The 21,270-nt window shown below is 57.9% G+C and overlaps 1 protein-coding gene across 3 annotated transcripts in view; it reads right to left on the bottom strand.

Moving 5' to 3' along the window:
• Window positions 1-21,270, bottom strand: part of RPS6KA2 (ribosomal protein S6 kinase A2) — a 345,801-nt gene that overhangs the window by 205,625 nt on the left and 118,906 nt on the right. The window contains exon 1 of one of the 3 annotated variants that reach the window (XM_040448693.1): window positions 14,938-15,024. The exons of the other annotated variants lie outside the window; for them this stretch is intronic. Within the exon in view, the coding sequence (XP_040304627.1) occupies window positions 14,938-14,988 (51 nt within the window). The 5' untranslated portion in view covers window positions 14,989-15,024. Of the gene's footprint in view, window positions 1-14,937; window positions 15,025-21,270 lie in introns of those variants that run through there. 3 annotated transcript variants of the gene reach the window in all.

The raw sequence follows: 21,270 nt of genomic DNA, 5'->3' as shown, positions 1-21,270 counted from the left end.
TCGGAGGGAGGCCGGGGTGAAGAGAGGGCTTAGGAATCAGCAAGCACCAGATAGGAAATCTAGGAATGCATTCAGCAGTTATTTATGGAAACAGCAGAACTCCAACTTGAAAGAGGCCAGAAATGAGCCAGAAACAGGCATCGTGATTTCAAAGAAATGTTTGAAAATTCACGCTTCTCCCAAACATTGCTGCGTGAATACAGATACTTGGAAAGTAAACCGTGAGGAACAAATAAATGGTGGCCAAGGCTCTAGGGTTTCCCCTTTGTCTGTCCAGGCCCGCGGCCGGGGCTCCCGCACGCCACCCTCCCCAGGTCAGTGCCACCCCGCCACCGGGTGGGATGCAGGGGACACGCGAGCAGAGCCCCTCGGGGGACACGGTGGTCTTACCCCTCACTGGTTCCCGACAGGAGAGGACCCGGGGCCCCCACCCCACCCTCACTCCCACCGAGAGCTCCAGTCCTACCAGCCCGCTGCCCGCCCTGTGCTCGTAACCGACCTGTGGAAATACTCCTGGTCGGCCCTACACGGGAAAGGTCACCAAATGAACAGAGGAGCAAGGTTAGAGTCACAGCGGGTCCCTGGCACCTGCCGCTCCCAGAGGCGGGTAGCCTGTTGTCAGCCCCTCCAGAGGTAACAACTCTCATGCCTTGCTTCTTGGTGAGTCCGGAATGCCGAGGACTCCCCGACACGACAGATGAAGAGTTAACGAAGTTCCTTCTCTTTCCGATCACATTTTCTCTGTTTTCCAGTTCTACGTACCAGAGACTCACTCCCTCAACATTTTCCCCATTTTTCTGAATTTTTTGGCAGCCCTGTTTCATTTAATTTTATCTTAAGTTTATTTATTTGAGAGAGCGGAGAGGGTCAGAGAGAGAGAGAGAATCCCCAGCAGGCTCCGCACCGTCAGCACAGAGCCTGACATGGGGCTCGATCTCACAAACCATGAGCTCGTGACCCGAGCCAAACCCAAGAGCCCAACACTTAACCGGCTGAGCCACCCAGGCACCCCAGCTGCCGATTTTAAATCTGGAAGAATACTTTTTTCTTCCTTAATTATTGCTTCTTCATTTCATCCTCTTGGCCATGATGCCGTATTTTCTCAAATCTCTCCAGGTTCATAAAGTTCTCCTCTGTTCTCTGAGCCATATCTGCTTCTTCCGGGGTCACCACGTGCTTGTTTTCCTCCGTAAGGTGAGGAAGCCGTCCGTCCAACAACAGAAAGCTGGGCGCAAACTGGCTTCACCTCGGTGAAACTCCCCTGCAGTTTCCTCGGACCCTCGGTGGCTCCTCCCTCCGTCACGTGAAGTTGTTCCCAGTAAGACCTCGCCCTGCCTCGTGCACGACAATCCCACACCATTCCCACTCCACCTGGGCCACTTTCCCTCCCGCTCTGCCCCCTCCGGGTGCTCCTGTGCTAGGCCCACCTGGAGGCGACTTCCTGGACCCCCTCCTGCTAAGACCTTCCCCCTCTGAACTGACATCACGATCCGGGGCTTCATATTCCCGGGGCACTTAGCCTGCTGCGGTGTGAACAGCACTTGGGATATCTACTCGTTTCGTTCTACCAGATTCCAATCTGCTTCCATTTACACCTTTGTATGTAGCCCGCACGTTAAAAAAAAGGCGGATCGTTATGACTGAAGTACTTCACTGGTCGTCTGCCCAGTTTGGCTTACCAGTGGCCGTAGCCCCTGGAGCTCTGGGAAGGCTTCTTTCGTAACCCAGCACATAAGGGACGTGTGCCGGAAAGACTGGACTCCCCTTCGACCAACGTGTTCTTAGTTAACTTGAGAAGGAAGCTCTTCCTACAGAGGTACTTAACTCTACCAAGTTTAGGTGGAACCACGTGGGAACGCGGCTGTCTGCAGATTTCCAAAATGGATAGCCTGGCATAAAACAACCTCCAGGTGTGTGAACACCTGAGAAGCAGGGGCCGTGTTGACGTGGGGACGGTCCATGCCGCCATCTTCCAGGAGCCCAACTAGAGGCCACGGACACGCGGGCGGGGCTGGTTTCCACGCAGTGCTGAGAGACACGGCACAAGAGGGACACAGAGAAGGTGCAAGGTCTCACTGCAGAGGAAAATCATAAGCCTGGTCATACAGATTTTATTTACCAAACACAAGTAGGTATTGGATGCTGCCCCAGTATTTACTATCTGAAAGGAAGGCAGATATTTTTGGATTGCATTACAATGACTAGAATTTGCTCAAAATAATCTGGAAATCAGTGGTGGCAGGGGGGAGCAGATGCATAAATAAGACTTCTTTACTTAAGAAGTCTTGAAATTATGTGTCTGGGACAGATCTGTGGAGATTTAATATACTCTTTTCTTCTGTATGTGCTCACAATTTTTACGATAAAATTCACTTTTTAAGAAGGGATGTAACCTCTCAAGCAAATGAGCGTGGTTGTAGATTCTTTACAGAGATTCTAACTTTTAAAATGCTTCTGATATAAAAGCATCCCAGAGCAGCATGAAATAACTTTAAAGCTGGGTGCTTTAAAAATGCAGCCGTTGGGGCGCCTGGGTGGCGCAGTCGGTTAAGCGTCCGACTTCAGCCAGGTCACAATCTCGCGGTCCGTGAGTTCGAGCCCCGTGTCAGGCTCTGGGCTGATGGCTCAGAGCCTGGACCCTGTTTCTGATTCTGTGTCTCCCTCTCTCTCTGCCCCTCCCCCGTTCATGCTCTGTCTCTCTCTGTCCCAAAAAAATAAATAAACGTTAAAAAAAAAAAAAATTAAAAAAAAAAATGCAGCCGTGACCCTGGGCACGTATAACACTATTTCGTATGTCGAACCATACTTGGTCGTATCCGCACCCCCTACCCGGCATCGCGGCACAAAGCCAGCCCGTGCCGTCTCATCAGCCTCCTGCCCCCCAGGGCGTCCCCCCTACATCCCTCCATGTCCCACAGACGCCACCTGCTCCTGACAAAAGCTATTCCTTCGTTCAGGGCATGTCCTGCCCCCCGCCCCCCACCCACGGCGCCAGCCCGCCGCGGAGGAGGCAGTCCGTCACGATGCACCGCAAGTCTGCTCACGTAGGAAGTTGGATCCCCCGGTAACTGAGCCCCAAGTGTGCTCTTCGTTCATTAAATGCACTATCAAGGCTTGACTCTCTGCCTTTGAGTCTTCTGTCCTTTATTTCACATAAGAAACTTTGGCTTTCCCAAGCACGACTTAAACTCCGCAAGGTGGGGATACCGTCTGAACGTCTCTCCCGACAGGTGAGCGCCTTTATGAAGACTTACTTCCCAGCTTACATCACTGTGACAGGGAGGAATTACCGCGGTTTGTGATTCATCCCTGGGTGTGAGTGGGTTGGGGGCAAGGTGAGAGAAAGAACAAGACTGAGTTTCAAAGAGGCCTTTGGACCTGCATCAGACTTATAGACAGTAAGCAGCCAAAGGGAGCTTGAAGGTTGGTCTTTTTTTGTAATTTTTTTAAAGCTTATTTATTTATTTTGAGAGGCAGGGGGAGAGAGCGCGCGCGCACAAGCAGGGAGGGGCAGAGAGGAGGAGAGACAGAACCCCAAGCGGCCTCCAAGCTTGGAGCCCACGCGGGGCTCTAACTCACAAACCGTGAGATCACGACCTGAGCTGAGATCAAGAGTCGGACGCTTAACCGACTGCACCACCCAGGCGCCCGAATTCTAGGTCTTTTAATTCTAAATTCCCTGTGTCTGGTGCTGCCCCTGCGGCCCCACTGTACGTGCCGGTGCTCCACACTCAAGTGCATGGTACGTCATCGGTGATGGCAGCTGAATTTCCCAGATTTGCCCGCGGGTTGAACATTTAGGAGCTGTGCGTATTTAGATGTCCATCCCCAAGTGGATCTTTGGCTGCGGTCGTTAGCACATGGATCCATACTCGTTCGCCACAAATAGCAATTTTACGAAACGCGGCTCACGTTACAAGACCTGGCTGGCCAGCCACCAGCACAAACAGGCAACACATTAGTGGGAATAAAACCGCAAAGAGAACAATTGAGTGACGGATGTTGCCCCTTAGGTCACGACGCAACGAATAACACACACTGCCCCTCACGTTTGCCTCCAAGTAAGACAGTGCACACTGTGAAGACGCGAGGGCACGGAGGACAGGGCCCAGGGGGACGGCACGGTGAAGGGGGACCCTCAGTGTCCCCCCACGTGCCATCCGTCCCTACCAGCCCCCATCTCCCTCCTGCCTTTCCCCCTCTTCTGCTCCAAGTCAGCCTTCGTTCTGCAGCGAACAGCGAAGACAGAAGGAGACGGAAAGAAACCCAGCCAGAAAGGAAAAGGCGGTAGAAATCAGAGCAAGAAAGGAAGCCTCTGTTCCCTCGCGTGTCAACCCACAGACGTTTGGAGAACGACGATGTCTGAGCACCGCCGCACAGCTGAAGACGCTGCGGGCTGACGGACCGTGGAGGAAGCAGACACCCCGCCTCGGGACAGGCAGCGGCGGCGGGGGGCCCGCGACCTTCACCACCCCCAGGACCGACGGTCCTCACGTCGGCCCCGTGCACGACGTCTCCTTGTAGGCCTGTCCCCGGTCCCTCCCTCAACCTGCTGCCCAGACTCGCCACCCCTGGGAAATCTGAGCCTCTTTCTGCCTGGACACCTGGGGTCCCGGGCGCAGAAGGAGAGCTGTACCCCGGTGGCCCCCAGATGCTGCCCTCCTCGTGTGGCTTCAGGTCCCAGCGCTGGGCCACTCCTTCGTTTCTGCCGCCCCCCCCCCCCCGAGGTTGCTCCCAAAATGACACAGTGGCCTCTGTCCCAGGGACAAAGCCCTCTCTTGAATTCCCCACCGCAGGATGCTAATGCGATGACACCCTCCCTCCCCCAACAGTGTCCCCGCCAGGAGCGTCCCGTCCTCAGCCCCTCCGCAAGGGGACACATACTAGCCTTCCTGTGCGTCACTCTCAAACCCCATCATTCTGTCCCGGGATGGTGGGCTCAGGTTTAAATCTTATGACGAGTAAGAATGTAAAGCGAGAAATGGCCTGTGCCACGCATGGTTTAATCGTAATGCTTTGCTCGTCCTTAAGCAGCGCCCTAAGGTTTTCAGAGGCTGCTTTTCTGTTTAACCTACGGGGCAACTCACCCAAGGAACACATTTCGGAACAAACTTCCCCTCCGCTACTTATGGGCAATAAAATGTACCCGCTTTCTCCGTTTTAATTCAGTAATGAAACGAGGACCATAAACGCTCCGTTGAAAACAAAGGCACAGGCCTCCCTCGGCTCTTTCGGTCCCGCTTACTTAATAAAACACTGGTGTTGAAATGCCACCGAAGGCAAATGGGATGTTCTGGCTCTTTTTCTTGCCCAGGGTTCACCCTCGGCTCACGTCATAGACGTCGGGGGTCTGCTCACCGCGCCCCACTCAGAGCCCCGAGCCCCCGGGCGGCGGGAGGGAGAGCCGGGAAGGGCGGGCCAATGCTGGGGGGCTCTGTGGCGTCCCCAAAGTCTGTCTCAGAGGGTGAGAATAATCGGGATCCCAAGAAGACAATCGGCGGGAGCTTGGAGATGAGTACCAGTGACCCAGACACAAAGGACACAGTGGCTGCTCACTTACAGCAAGACCCTTGATCAGAGCCTCCGAGGGAAGCCGGCTCCCTGCAAACAGCGTCCTGTCTGCCCTCAGTGTCTCCTAGCGCCCTACTTCCCGGAGACTCACACCGCCCTCTGTGACCGATGCTTCCGGAAGGCCATTAGTAACATAAATCCTAACGTTTATAGCCATGTTCTTACAGCCAAGTCACTGTAGGGTGAAAAGCAACAAAAGAGAAGAGAAAGTTAAATGAGGGATGGAGAGAAGGTCTGTCAGTGGGGGGACATGTGGCCCCACCGTGTGCCTCTGGCTAAGCCCACCCGGGGTCGCTCGGTCCACGCTCCGGTGCGTGGGGACCCACACTTTCACCCCGGAGTCTGGCTTCACGGACGCGCACGCGGGTCCGAGAAATCAGAGGCCAGGCTTGAAACCCACGTGTCCTCATGACCATTAACACCTTCATGCGTCTCTGTATGGGACTGCGCGTGCTGCAGGCGTCTGAAACCCCAGAGACTTTAATTTTATAAATTATATGCAAATTACATTCTTTTCTAAGTTTATTTTGAGAGAGGGAGAGAGCACGAGCAGAGGAGGGGCAGAGACAGAGGGAGAGAGAGAACCCCGAGCAGGCTCTGGGCTCTCCACGCAGAGCCCGACGTGGGAGTCAATCTCACAAACCACGAGATCCTGACCTGAGCCCAATCTAAGAGTCAGACACTTAAGCCACTGAGTCACCCAGGCGTCCCTGTGCAATCATGCTCTTAATTAGGAGAAAGTGTTGAAAAGGCAAGAGCGATGACCATGCCCTCCCAACCCGGCAATGACTAAACAAGAGGGAGAATGCTTCCAGAGTCAGTTATCATCTATAGACCTCATTCCCTCAGTTCCAGACATCTGAAATGTTCAAAATTATCTCCTTAGTTTAAATTATTAGTTTTAGATTTACCTTATTAATTATGTGGTCACAGAATGTCAGATTTCATTTGTAATTAATGATTCACCTAAGAACGGGGGCTCACAGCTCTTCCCTCCATTACTCAGCAAACGTCCCTTTTTCCCACAGTGCTCCTCTGCCTGGGAAATCGATGTCCCCAGATCACTGCCCGCGCACAAATGCCACCAGAGCATGTATCAGACGGAGAATGTGGGAGAAGAACGCATTGTTGACGCTTAACACCTTCGGGGGCCAAAATCCGCAGCTCAGATGGTGGGTGTGGGGTGGTGAGGGAACTGGCTGGCCCGCAGGCGCAAAGTGGCAGGTGGGAGGGGGCGTCCTGGGGGCCAGTCCTTCAGGACTGCCAGACCCCCGTGGCGCCGGGCCCCAGGCTGGGTGAGGCATCCAGCGGCAGAGCGACCTTTCTCCCCAGCTGCTCCCGCGTCGAGGCCGGGAACGCAGCAGGTGCACCCGATTCCACCCCGGACTCTGTCCTGTGAGAACCCACAGTATGAAGTGAGTCTCTCAGCACAGCCCGTCATCTGGCTGCAGCGGGGACGGGGGTCAGGGAACAGGCTTAGCGCCTGCCCTCCCAGGAGGGGTGGGGTCTCGGCGGGCACTGCCCCCTTGGAAGCACCCTCAGCGGGTTTCCCTCCCAGCACGAGCCTGACCTGTTCCCCAAACAACTCAGCGTGTTTCCCGAGAGAAAGCCCGGACCTGACTGTTCACAAGGTGGTGCTTTTTCTACCTCTTTAGACGTGATAGTAACAGAATGTTGTAAGGTCTGAAGAGCTGTATCTGGGTGCCTAAGAAACATGGCGGGGACAAAGAGAAGCCCGTGGGGGCGGATGGTTCGTGGACACCCAGAGGGGGGGAGGGGTGCCACCTCCCCCCACCAGGGCCATCCTGATGCAAACAGCGGGTGCCAGGGCGCCTCGTCCCCACGCGCCGGGCGGTGCTGCATGCTGTGGAGATGCAGAGGGGGCCTGGATGCACGCGGCTCGAGTGTCCAGGGCCAGGAGCACAGAAGCACTGGGACATCTGTGGTTAGGGGCCTCACCGGGCACTTCTGTCCCTGTCCTTCCCGCCCTAAGCTCCCTGGGAGCATGGACAGGGTCTCCTGTGCCGACACAGGCTGCTGGGAGCGCAGGTTCATCCGGGACTGGAGAAGACCATGGGCTCGAACCGACGGCCTTGTAGCTCCTCCTGCAGCCCAGCTTCTGTGGGGACCGCCTCCGCGCGTCATCACTTCGGGTCCTCACACTTCTGTGGACCTGGTTTCTCCTGCCCAAGGTGACCGTCTGGGACTGAGAAACCAGCCCCAAGCCGGGGGCCGGGGAGGGAGCCGTGGGCTCGCAGCCCGGGTCCGGATGCTGCTGGGACGGCACCACTAGACTCCGAGAGTGACACCGACAGATGCGGTCAGGTGACACGGGCCGGCTAGCGTGCGCGAGGAGCTTCGGTGCCTCCACCTCACACCTCGGGTCCAGGGGCCGAGGGCAGCACACGGCTGGAGAGACTCGGTGCCCTCGCAGACCAGACACAGGCGGGCGAGCTTCATCAGGCCCGGACACCAGGGACAGGGGCATGGCCGGTCCTGCTGGCCCCCATCACCGCGACGACAGTCACAGCCGGGGCTGGTCACTAGGGGTGGGGATGCGTGGGGGCACCACCAAGCCACGCCCACCTCTCCTGCTGCGGGATGCCTGGCTGTCCTTGTCCCTCGACGCACTCCCGAGCTTCTTATCGGCTTCACGTGCAGGTGGGAAGATGCTTCCAGATGATCTCGGAGAAGGACGCAGAGGGGCCAGGGCCGAACCCGCAGTGCTGTGCTAGGACCCGCCACAGAAACTCAACCCGGCAAGCCCTGCGACAGCCACGGGAGCCTGTCCCCTGCCTACAGACTGTGTCCCCCATGGCATCGCATGGCCTGCCTTTCGCTTGTACCCTCCCCTCTTCCACTCACTTGGCTCCTCCTGTTTATCGTGTGAGACTGGCCACCTCCTCCATGAAGACCGCCTTGACTGCCAGCCAGATTACATTCCTCTGCGCGTCCCCACATGTAGTCCACTGCTTCCGGCTGTGCCGGGCGGGACCTTGCCACACCGAGGGGTCCTGTGGCAGCACCCAGGCCTCCCTCTGGTGCCCGTGCACACCGGCTGTCCCGACAGCCCCCCAAGGCCCTGGGGGGCATGTGCGCACGTGGGGGCATCGCTCCATGTCCTCTGTTGGCAGGCGGAAGGAGAAAGAGGAGAATGTGGCCCAGTAAAGGCGTGGAAGGACCGAGTCAGGGCGACAGGGGCCCCGGGACACGTTCGTGCTGGCCGGACACACGGAGGAGAGGACACGAGCCCACGCTCTGCGCCTGCCTCGTTCCTGCCACCGCTTCCTGGGCTGTGGGACAGCACACTCGGCCGCATCGTGTCTTCGGCGCTCGCCTCCGCGTCCACGACGGTGACAAGAGCAGCGGTGGCCGGTGAGGGCCCCGCACGCGCAGGAGCGGCGGGCACGGCCATCGGGACAGGGAAACAAAGCTGGGCAGCATCCTGAGAGCCGGGTGCCCACGAGCCCGACGGTGGAAAGCCCCGGAGTCCCGCGGGCAGGGGTGCCGCGTGGAAGCCTCGGCCGCAAGCGGCTTCCGACTTCGGGCGCCCGTGTCGTGGCCGTGGGGTCGGGGGCCAGCCGCGGGATTTCCCGCCGGTGAGGCGGAGGGGGGGGGGGGGGGGGGGGGGGTTCCGGAGGGAAAGGGGTTTGTTAGAAGCATGTGTTTCTCCGTCGGTGTCTGTCTGCTTCACCGTATTTATTTCTCCACTCAAGTCAGTTTACCGGATCGTCTGGATCACGCAAATCCCACCACCGTGAGCCGCCCACATGCGGCTTGCTAAACTTTGACTTTCTGGGCTGAAGCGCCAGCCGAGAACATTCAGACACACTGAGTTTGGGAACGTTTGCGGAAGGGGCAGGATCGCCGGCGCGCAGCGGAGGCCAGCGGACCCGGCACCACGTGAAAGGTCACGGGGTTTCTGTCCCATCGGAGCACAGACGCGGGAGACGAAGCTCGGCGGTGTCCCTCCAGACGGTGTGGGCCGCGGGGAGAGACCGCTGAGCCCTGCGCAGCAGGCACGAGCCCCAGATACACGAGCGACACCAAGGCCGCCAGACCACCCGCCTGCCGCGGGGGCGGCCTCTGTGAGCGGGGCTTCCTCGCTAGCTCGGCCCCCCCACCTGGCCAGAGCGGGATGGGGCGGAGGGGGTGATGCCGGGACAGAGGACAGCGGAGGCTCTGGCTGGAGTGCGGCTGATGGGGGTCTCTGAGGGCAGAAGGCGGGGCAGGGGCCCCTGGGCTTCCTGGGACACGGCTGCTGCCTTTGCTCTCCTCTGCCCAAAGTCTCGGGCAAGGCTCCCGCGGTCGCCGAGGCCCGTGTGCAGGTGAGTCTTCGGGGGGATTGGAAGGTGCCGGGCTCGGCCGTGGGCACACGTGCTGTGAACACCGGGACACGGGGGCCAGACCTGGGGGCGGCCGACAGCCACCGCCCGGAAGTCTTCTCTGACCCCCTGCCCGTGCCGGCCCCACGCTGGCCACCCCCCTCGCCCGCGGAGAATACCCTACCGCCAGGACACGCCTTCGAGGGCGGTAAGTCCTAAGGGACTGGTGATGAGGAACCCACGTGACGTTATCTTTCCCAGGTCCACTGACGGCCACTTAGCAAAGAGCAGGACCGTGCAGCAACACGTCAGCCCGGGCTGGGGTCTGAGCGAGGGGCACACAGGGCCGCTTCTGTGCACGGAACGTTCGCGGGCCGACGGGAAACAACGCGCGGCTGGAGTCACAAGCCTTCCAGGCTCCAGGAAGTGCCCCGGGTTAGCTGTGTGGCACTAACGTGACAGGCAGCTTAGCAATGGTTTCTATACACACCAGCGTGCACGCCTATAAACACGCGACCTGCTCGTGCTCACTTCCCGCCTACGTAAAGTGGGGTAACCAATGCACCGGCCTCCTACGACTTCTGCGGGTTAAGTGGGTTATTACGTGTAATGCACTTAAAACGGGGCTGGCATCTTCTAATGGGGAATCGGGAGCTTAATCCCCAAAGAGCCACAATAAGGCCTCCATTTCCCAGATCCAGACTGAAAGGCGGAGAGGAATCGGACCAGTGCGGCAATGAGGGGGTCCTCCGAGCTGGAGACATGAGTCAGCCCCTGCACATGCCCGCACACACCTGCGCACACCTGTTGTCCACACGCACATCTGTACTAACACGCACACCTACGTGCACCTGCACGCACATCGCCCACAGCCCCAAGAGTCTCGAGCAGGAAGAGAACCTGGACGTAATCTTGAGTGAGCAGGCAAGGGCTTGAAGGTGGAGGCCGAAGACCAAGAATGGCACTCAAATCCACGGGACTTACCACGTGTGACTGACGGACGGGGAGGGCCCGGCCACAGGCATCATCAATCACGCGGCTCCGGCTCAGGACTGGCCACAGGGAGCCGGGGGCCCCAACAGCAGACTTTCCCGCCCACCCCAGACCCCCGTGCACCGACGCTGCCCGCTCCTGCCCTCCTGTGGGCACCGCCTCCCCTGCTCAGAGCAGGTCACTCATCGGAGCAGCCGGGCCCGTCACTCCCTGAGCGGTGACGGTGGCTTTCAGCGGTGCCCGGCGTCCGAACACGGCCCCGAGGAGCCGCTCCAACATCGGCGACAACACAGGTGCTCGCGCTCCACACGGCCGTCTCACAGCGGAGACTCCCCCCTCCCCTGTCATCCAGCACCCGCCGCACGCTCCCCTCCCTGCACGCGGCGCGGAACCGGGCCCCTGGGCCCAAGCCGCCCCTGCAGCGGCCGTGCGCACCAGCAGCCCCGCGTGCCCCCCGCTGGGGCGTGGATGCGCAGTTTCTCTGCTTCTTGCCTCCGACAGGAGGCGTCTGGATTCACCCAGAGAGGAAGCCGGGGGCCAGGTGCCCGCCATACCTGCCGTGGGCGCGTGTGTCCCCTCAGTCCGACAGGGAAGACCGAAACCGTGTGCCTGGAAACAGGAACAGGGAGGTGGAGGGGAAGGGAGGCGAGGCTGAGCCCGGCCAGCCTCACTGTGCATTGTTCCTTCCGGCTGTGCCCTCAGACCTGCGGGCCCCGCTGGCCCTGTGCACATGACGCACCCTGGGCCGGCCAGAGGGACCCCAGAGGACAGGCGTGGGTAACCGAGGACAACCGTGTAAGCTGGCTGCTTGAACCCCGTGCACTTAAAGGCCCCCACGGTTCACAGGCAAACGTCTGTTGAGTCCAAACAGGGCTGCCCGGTGGTAGCCACAAGGGGCTAAGCCCAGCATCCCCGTGCGCTTTGCTGGGACAGTGGGCGTCCACCTGCCATCGCCCCACAGAGAGAGGTACCCTGATAGGGACTCACCAGATGCTGAGGTGGAACCGACAGGCGCTCCGAGGCCCCCGACCTTGCTGGCAGGCGCCCAGGAGTCCTGACTGCGTCCCTCCCCGGGGAGGGGTGCCGATGGCCGGGAGGGGGCTGTCCGGGAAGGGGCACGGTGAGGACTGGAGGGAGGAGGGTGAGGGCAGGAAGCCGTGTGACTCTGCGGCTTGGACACACGAGCCCGTGCACTTGGTCACATCTGTCGTTCGCATCCACTGCGGATCCCACTCCGGCGCGGAAAGGTGTCGATATACCCAGAGAGGACCCACTAGAGCAACAACTCGGCAAACTGGCCCTTTCCATCCCGCAGAATGGCGGCGCATCTGCCTGTTCCTCGGCACGGAGCGTCCCAGCCACAGAAATACACGCCCGTCGGCTCGGAGAGCCAGACGGGATTCCCGGCAGACATCGGGAAGTCAGACGCGGACGCTGCGGCCAGAAGTGCGTCCTGGTGGCCACGAACCGCTTTACACAGTCGTAAGGATCCTTAACAGACAGAGCACCGAGACCCCCACTCGTCCACTTCCAGGCCGGGGTCCCCCACACGGCGCCACACGGCCGTCCTGTCCACGCATGAGGCGAACGTCCCCTCCCTGGGGAGGGCGGCGTGGGGCCTCTGCTCGGCAGCTGGCCCGCGCGGTCACACCCCCGGCTTCACCACCACCCGGGGAACCGGGCAACTCGCCTCCTCCAGATGGCCTCGGGCTCCTCGTCTGCGAAACAGACACAGACACGCCGCCTAACGAGCGCTGGTCCTCTGGGGCAGGCCCCGGAAGGTTCTAGTTTCAGACGTAAGTGACCACGTGTACAAATACAGGCGACGTGTGCTTGCACCGAAGGCGGACCTATCTGTTCCTGTTCTTCAGGGAAGTCCCCGGGGACGGAGACCTCCGAGTGCTCCTGCCATGCACGCGCGTTCACGAGGGCTGTTACCTGGCACTGACATCTCTATGTTTTATAAGGACCGTTAATTAAGTGAAAGCTTTAAATAGATTCTTGGCTAGCTGGGTCATAAACAGTGTGCAGCACCCGTGAGCGCCAACCGCACACGGTTCCTACGGTTCCCGTGGCGGTTTCGCCACGCGAGAACAAAAGTGAAACCTCTCAAAGATCCTTCAGGTTCTAGAAGATTCGGGCCCGGGTGGTTCAGCTTGGGAAACCCGCGCTCTGTCCCGATACACACAAACGTCTGTGACACATGACGGGCGGGAACCAGCAAAGGGCAAACAGGCGAGACGGGCGCCGTCTGGGGCTCGTGTCCCGGCTCAGAGCGCGGGGGCGGCGGGGGGAACCTCCCTTCCCTTTCGCGGCTCCTGCAGCTCAGGCCTCCCTCACCTGCGACTCCACAAGGATTTCCAGGGGCCGGTCTCTCCTCACAAACCCCAGCGAGGCCCACCAGGCTCCCAACTGCTCCTGCGTCCCAGCCGGGCACCCCCTGCCAAGTTTGTGTCCTCGCAGGGGCCAGTGGGGTCTGACCGCCTGCAAGACACTTTCTTCACCACCACGCCCAGTTTATACCACATACTGTGTCCTCCCCATTGGTACCACAGTGTGCACGGCACCCCAGGCCTCGACACGATCTAAGGACTCTGGTCTAAATCTTCAAAGGGACTGGGGGCCCCGTGGGGTTGAGGCAAAGGCATATTCCAAATAACAGTGCTGAGTATGTTTCAGGCATTTCTTTCTTTAAAAAAAAAATCTTTTTTAATGTTTATTTATTTTTGAGAGACAGAGCATGAGTCCGGGAGGGGCACAGAGACAGAGGGAGACACAGAATCCGAAGCGGGTTCCAGGCTCCGAGCCGTCAGCACAGAGCCCGACGTGGGGCTCGAACTCACCAATCGCGAGATCATAGCCTGAACCAAAGACAGATGCTTAACCAGCTGAGCCACCCAGGTGCCCCAGGCGTTTCTTTATCCAGGCATTTACTTGTTTATCCAAAGATTAGAACGGAATATTACAAATCATAGAAGGCTAGGAGGAAGCTGGCCAGGGCGCGCCCCCCCCCCCTCGCCGGGCAGCTACCCATGATGCTCAGTGAATATCCACAGACCAATTAAAGTCAACCTCTTACACAGGACCAGTAACAGGACAGAGAATCCTTTTGGGAGAGTGGACCACAAATTAACAAAGACACAGTTCTGTCAAACGGGATTCCCAGGGGGAGACAAAGTGAGCCAGGCATGGGGGTGCTTGTGCCAATGCCCCACAGAGCAAGTCCAGATCCAAGACCTCACCTCCCACCTCACCCTCACCTGCTGGCACCTGCTGGCTCAGGGAAGGAGGGCTGAGAGGACAAAGTGGTCTAAAATAAGCAGAGGGGCGCCCGGGGTGGCTCAGTCGGTTGAGCATCCAACTTCAGCTCAGGTCATGATCTCACAATTCAGGAGTTCGAGCCCCTGAACTGACAACTCGGAGCCCGGAGCCTGCTTCGAATTCTGTGTCTCCCTCTCTCTCTGCCCCTCCCCTGCTTGTGCACGCACGTGCGCTCGCTCTCTCTCAAAAATAAACATTAAAAAATTAAAAAAAAAACCGGCAGAGAAAGAAGAAGGCAGAAGTGTAAGAAAAACCTAAAAGGACTGAACACCGCTCAGCCTCCTACCTCGTGCCTCCAGCTCTAGATAACCTAAACTCGCCCCTTGCGGAAAAGAAACCGCCGCCCCCAGAGACCAGAGCTCGAGCAGGGGCCCAAGAGCGAGCGAGGTTCTGCAGTCTCAACGGCGAGATCAAATAACGTCTGCCAGAGAGCAGCCGCTGGGCAACAGGACCCCCTCGCGAGTCAACATATAAACAAAAACAGCAGCCAAGCGGGACGAGTTTGCACCTAAACGAAGAAAAATAAATGACAAAAGTGAAAGTTAAAAGAAAAAAAAAATCACACTCCAGGTCTCATATGAAGTGTCAGGAAGCGAGGGGGAAAGGTTAGCAATGTCATGGGTGACTTTGAAATACAGTTACCTAAGGGACTGGCCAGTGAGGCTCCCAGATGGGACAACACGGCGTGCTCCGAAGCAGTTTGTAAAGAAGCAGCGAAGGTACTTACTAACAGCGCCCCGTAGAATTTCGAGAAGGCTTGCCGGAAGCGAGAAAGCATCCTGCCTCGGTGAGAAATGGGTTTAGGGCCGGGAGTCGCCCGCTCCTCCTCCTGGAGCGTGGACAGTCTCACTCCCCCACGTGCCAGAAAGCACACCTCCCACTGGGGTTTGTCAACATTCGGGCTGGTTCTCCCCGGGCGGCAGCAACACGCCGTTCCCGTGCAGCAAGGCCAAATCAGAACCACTTTTAGGGACTGACCTAATCCAGCACCCCGGGCTCATTTACTTAATATAGGGACCGCCGTCTCCAACGGGTGGCGAGCGGGCAAGGTTGGCCACCTGTTCTGCTGTGGGTCTGCCGGGCTTGAGCGAAGCCCAGATCAGACGCGCCACTAACTGGAAGCCAAGGGCGGTGGGGGCAGCTGGACCACACGGCCGACCGCCCCGGCCAAACGCACACGCTCTGCTCCGTCTTCGTGCCCGGGAGCCGGCAGCGCGGGCCGCTAAGAACGCCACTCCCGTCGGCGTCAGTCTTGCTTCCGTGCGTTTTTTTTCCTGGAGTCTCTATTTCTGTCATTTTGAGAAGCTCCGACCTCCTCGAACCGTGGGTAGGGCCTCTGCGAAAGAAACCTAAAACCGGGAGAACGTAAGCCATGTACCAGCGCCACGCGGCTTAATTGCAAAGCCGCAAAGATTCACTGTTCCTGTGTCCGACTGCTGTCCTCCGGGTTCCTAAACCGGAACCTCCCTCCAGATCCGTGGCCACGGATGTCTAAGGCGGACCCCGATGGTTCATGAAATGGCCCCCGCCGCTCTGAAGTGATGGAGCTTAAAAAGAGACGTCTCTGCCATTAATATCCACCCCAACGGCTCCTTGACGGGCTGTGGCTGGCGGGTTCAAACTGCCGTTTTGCCTTCCCTGAGAACACAGCATGCCCACCAGCTCGAAACTCCCACCACGCCCGCTAGGCTCCTCGTCTGTGCGTCCCCAAACAGCAGCTAAATTGGCGTTAGCAAAGTTGGGCAGAAGGCCCACAAAAATAAAAGGCATAAAAAGTAAGGTCCACTGACCGTACTGCCGCTGAGACACGTCTCAGCCAAAAGTGACTCAGCTGGTTTGCGCAGCCGAGGGGTCGGGACCTCAGCCTGCCTCCCCCGTGACCGACTAGCACCACTCAGGCCCCCGCAAGGAACTCTCCCCTCGCTCAATGCGGATTCTCACCACCATGTGGAAGGACAAAACTAAGACGCGTCTCTATCACGCATCAGCGGACGTCGCCGTTCGTGGGGAGTCTGTGTGGCATTTTGGACGAGAAGACAAGAGAGTATCTTTATGCCCGTGAATCCCCCGCAATTCACAGGGGCGGCCCGTCCAGACGCTCCTCACGCCCCCACGCGTGGGGACTGGGGGACCGGAGGAATTTCACCTGGCAAGTCAGACCCACGCAGAAACCACCTGCTTAGCTCCACGTCGAGGCGAGCACCGGGGGCAGGAGGCCGGGCGTCTCTTCCCCGGGGAATTTGCAGAGACCCTCCCCCGTTTGGAGCCACCTGTCACTCACGGCCCGGCCAATGCAGTGACGTCACTGTCACGGCATCTGCTGCCTTGCTAACCGGCTCAGTTGTGGAGAGGCTTCCAGTAACGTTCCAGAGCTGAAGGCGGAGCTCCCCGACCAACTCTCTCCCGGCTTCCTGTTCCCAGACAAAAGTCGGGGGGGGGGGGCGAGTCCCCTAGCCCTGTGCACTTCTGTGGTGCCCTGGGTCACCCTGTATGGCCACAGCTGTCTTGGCAGGTGTGGCCTGCTGGCTTGTAGGCCCCGGAGGGCAGGGGAGTGCCTTACCCACTTCGCACACAATAGCACCCCTACTCAGGAAGGAGGGGCTGCTGCTCTGGCCCCCCACATACAACAGGTCATTAAATCAAGTGTGTACACGGGCACAGCCCACAGCCCTGCAGGGCCACTGTCCCGATCAGCCATGTTCTGGATCCAAGAAATGCTGTTCCAGACTCTTACCCACATCTTCGAGACCCAAGAAGGTGAGGGCAGCGGGGGGTGAGTGCCCGGGGGACGCAGACGCTGCTCCAGGAGGGGCCGGCACCCGGCTCTCAGCGTGGAGCCACCAGACCCTTGCGTATCACTGTCCCCTTCCCAGTACCTCCAAGCGTACGTTTTCTCGTTTCTCTCACGCTGCAGTTCATGATTTGAGAGGTGCTCACCGCGGGGTTGGCAAAAACGGTGCACGGCAGCGGAATGAAGATCGTCACGTGAAACAATTCACGTTACTCGTGAATCTGTACGGACATATACGTGCGTCGGGCCACACATACACATTCCAGATTAACGGGAATTGTTTAACGTGACAACAACAGTCCTGAAACGAATGCTTCCGTTTCTGGAGCGAGAAGATACAGTAAGCTAATTCACACTTAACCAGCCAAACGGCTCAGAAAATGGTAGCCTTGAAGGAAGCTTCCCACCAGTGACCGGAGCACTTGTGGCTGACAGAAGAGAATGCTCTGGATGCTGGCCCATCACTGAACGCGTTGACCGTTCCTCCCAGCGGGGTGCCAGCCCCCGACGCGCTCGGCATGTGACGCATCATTCTCCTTGCACATCCGTGTGTTCGAGAGAGATGCGGTAATCGCTCAGGCTGTGAAATAAACCCTGGAAAGCAGCGGTGAGGGAGAGGCACGCCAGCCTCGTGGCGCTAACATTCCGCTACAGGAACGTCGCTGAACAAATGACTACAAGTTACGTACGCAAACGCAGTTGTTAGGACTCTGCATAGCGTGTCATCTGGAGAACAGAGGGCGGGAAGACAGGGGCGCCGCTGCGAGCGTCAGCAAAGCCAAAACCCAACAGGCGAGTTAGCGCTCGTCTACGCTGAGAAAAGTGAAAAGAGGCCTCTACGCAAAGACCGAGTATCAAACAAAACACAAACACAGCAGACCCCGCATGAGCAGACCCACCGCAGGCTCTGGAAGGCACTGGAAGGCCACGTGGTGGGAACCAGCGGGGACAGTGGCCGGCTGCATCTTGTTCTGTCCTAAGTGCAATGGGACCACGAAAGGGTTTTAGCTAGAAGGTGTTTCTCTGCGTGGTAACTGCCTCTGACCAGGGAAGAGCTGGACGAGGTGCGGGCAAGTCTCCGGGAACCAGCCGGGAACGTCGCTCGGACCACGGCTGCGTGAAGGGCAGAGTGATCTGAGATCCCACGGGTGGGGGGAAACCTGGATGGGTGACTGACTGGATGCAGGATGAACAAAACTAGGGGGGGGGGGGGGTGTCAGAGATGATCGTCAGAGACCCGCCAGCGTAGGCGGAGAACGTCGTCTATATCCAGATGACAGCTCCTTTTTAACTCCACGCCAGACTTGCCTTCCAAGCTTCAGGCTAACGTGCCCACTGCCCACTCTCTGCTTGAAATGTTATTTCCACTTGCACAGAAACTCAACTAACAAGTCCACAGCTGAACACATCATTTTCTCCCCTGAACCACCCATTAAAACGAACAGCTCCTCCTCTATTTTTCCTTATTATATTATATTAGGACCTTATATATTATATTAGGACCTTATTATATAGGTCCTACCATTTGCTAATCATCTGTGATGGTTAATTTTCTGTGTCAGCTTGACTGGGCCACTGGGTGCCCAAGTATTTGGTCAAAGATTATCCTGGCTGTGTCAGGAGGATGTTTTTGCATGAGATTAACATTTGAACAGGTAGAGAGTAAAGCGCATTACCCCCTTAATGTGGGTGGGCCTTGTCCAATGGAGTCCTGAATAGAATAAAAGGGCTGACCCTCCCTGAAGGAAGGGGTACTACCACCTACCTGATGCTTTCAAGCTTTCAAGCATCTGTCTTTTTCCTGCCTTTGGACTTGAACTAAAACGTGGCTCTTCCTGAGTCTGGGGCCTGCTGGCTCTCAGACCGAAACTTACACCATTGTCTCTCCTGGGTCTCCCGTTTGCCGACTGTTGATATAGGGACATGTCAGCCTCCACAATCAAGTGAGCCCATTCCTGGTAATACCTCCCTCTCTCTGTCTAGGTAGACAGACAGACAGACGGATACAGATATCCAGATGGAGACATCTATAGATAAATACATACATATATCCTATTGGTTGTTTCTCCGGAGAAGCCTGACCGATACATCAGCCAAAGAGGGGATGATATTGCCCAGGAAGGAGATAAAGTTAAAAGCCGAACACACAAAAAACCCTAGAAAACGAAGATAAGTTCGAGGGTGGTACCACAATGGTATCCACAAACTCTGGAGCCCACAAAGAAACAGGAATCAGCAGGATCGCTTCAAAGTCAGGTAGGTTGGAACGGGGGCAGGGCAGCCGCTGGGGGCAGGGCAGCCGCTGGGTGCACGGCCAACCAGCAAGAGCCTCCGTCTCCCAGATTCCCATCCTGCTGAGTGCGGCCGTGTGGCCGAGCTCCGGTCACTGGTACGTGTGGGGGGTTGATGGGACTCCCCAACACCCCATTAAAGACGGACTCAACGTGCCAGGCTCCCCTTTCTGTCTTCCGAAGGGTGGACACCCAACCTGAGAACGATCCCGTCTGAGCTCCATGGACAAGGACTTCACCCTCAAAGACAGCAGAGTGACAATATGGGCGGTCCCCAGATGACGCCGTGCAGGAGAGCCCCCCGCTTCCCCACCAGCCTGGACCGGCCACATCGGTCCCAGCCCCCGGCAGATCCAATCCTCCCTGACGTTAGTCACGATGTTCTGGAGCCTCTTTGTTGTGTCCTAGCAGAATCAGACCCTGACACATCCACAGATTAAGCAGCACAGCCACTGGCAGAGGCCCTGGGACAGGGCTGAAGGGGACGCCTGTCTGCGTGGTCACTGCTGTAGCCGAGCACCAAAGAATGTCTGCACCGGGGGGTGCGGGCGGAGTGAATGGACAGCGGGCAGAAGGTGCAGGAGTGGGGTGAGAGGGGGTAATTACAACGATTTACGGTGACGAGGAGAAAACACTAAATCTAAGGAGCGAGCATGTGTAAATCTGGAGTGAATGTGTGTGCACGGGCATGTGTGTGTGTGTGTGTGTGTGTGTGCATGCATGCATGCGCGCGTGCAGAAGAGACTGGGACATAAACAAAAATGGAAAGACTGAAATAAGAGTATTAACCCACCTTGTGAATCTCCTGATTACCTTTAGAGGAGGAAAGATACTTTCTTAAACGGGGTTGGGTGCGTATAAGCAGGACTTGCAGGGTCAGAGCAGGAATCTGAGGATGTTTCTGAACGATTTGCTCTTTCTTTCCTTATTTCGTCTTCCTCCCTTTCTCCCCTCCTCCCTCCTTCTTTCCTCCTTCTTCCCTCTTTCCTTCCTTCCCTCCTCCCTTTTTCCCTTTTCCCTCCCATCCTCCCTCCTCCCTCCTCCCTCCTCCCTCCTCCCTTCCTCCCTCCTTTCCTTCCTCTCTTTCTCTCTTTTCCTCGTAAGAAGCAAGGTCAACCGGAGAGAACGCTGGCCAGAGTGCGGGTCAGGTTGAAGTGCGGGGAGAAAAGCGGGAAGTCGTCCCCGAAGAGAGAGCACGGTGAGCACAGGCCCACGCTAGGAACAAGGGGAAGTTCTTAAAGGCTGGGCTGGCGAGGCTCGGTCCACGCATCCTTATGGGAACAATGTACCCTGCGGTCATCAGAGTTCAGACACACGGAGAACAGGAAATGACTGGCTCCTTCCAGGTTGTGTTTTTCCCCCGTGACCAGATTAAAAGGTTACAGGGCAAGATATTTCAGAGTCTGCAGCAGAGTGATGATAGGACCTTTGCTGGCCAGAAGGAGGTGACGACAGGAGGGGTGGGTGGGCCAGGCGGCGGGCCCAGCGATGGGCGGGAGATTCTACTGAGAGGACGCACATCTACAGCGTCGCTTCCATCACAGCCGGCGAGAAGGACAGAAACGGGGCAAGACAATGTGCAGGATCACTTGTCGACTGCGGTGATGGAGTTCCCGGGCTGACAGTTTAAAGTAGCGGCATATTTGGAGAAGCCCGAGAAAGTCACAGGAGAGGGGGAGGCGAAGGAAGTAAGAGGTGACGGCATCGGATGAGGTTTTCATACGGATGTCGAGGACACGGGCATGGAGGCTGGGGCTCCAGAATCAGCAAAGAATCGCCGTGGTGACGCCACGTGGAGTGGACAGCCACACGAGTACAGGGACAAGTGGTGAAGCCAACCGGGCGAGATGCAGAGAAGCACGAGGTGTCCCAGTTGACGGGAGGGCTGAGACCGGGAGCCACCCGCCCCACACACGTAGCACCCAGGCGCAAGATGCAACAGGGGAACGAGTCGCCTCCACTGGGGAGGACCCCAAGG

Source organism: Herpailurus yagouaroundi, unplaced genomic scaffold (assembly GCF_014898765.1).
Source record: "Herpailurus yagouaroundi ecotype Mexico unplaced genomic scaffold, PumYag 198, whole genome shotgun sequence".
Lineage (NCBI taxonomy): Eukaryota > Metazoa > Chordata > Mammalia > Carnivora > Felidae > Herpailurus > Herpailurus yagouaroundi.
This window is presented reverse-complemented; position numbering and strand designations above follow the sequence as displayed.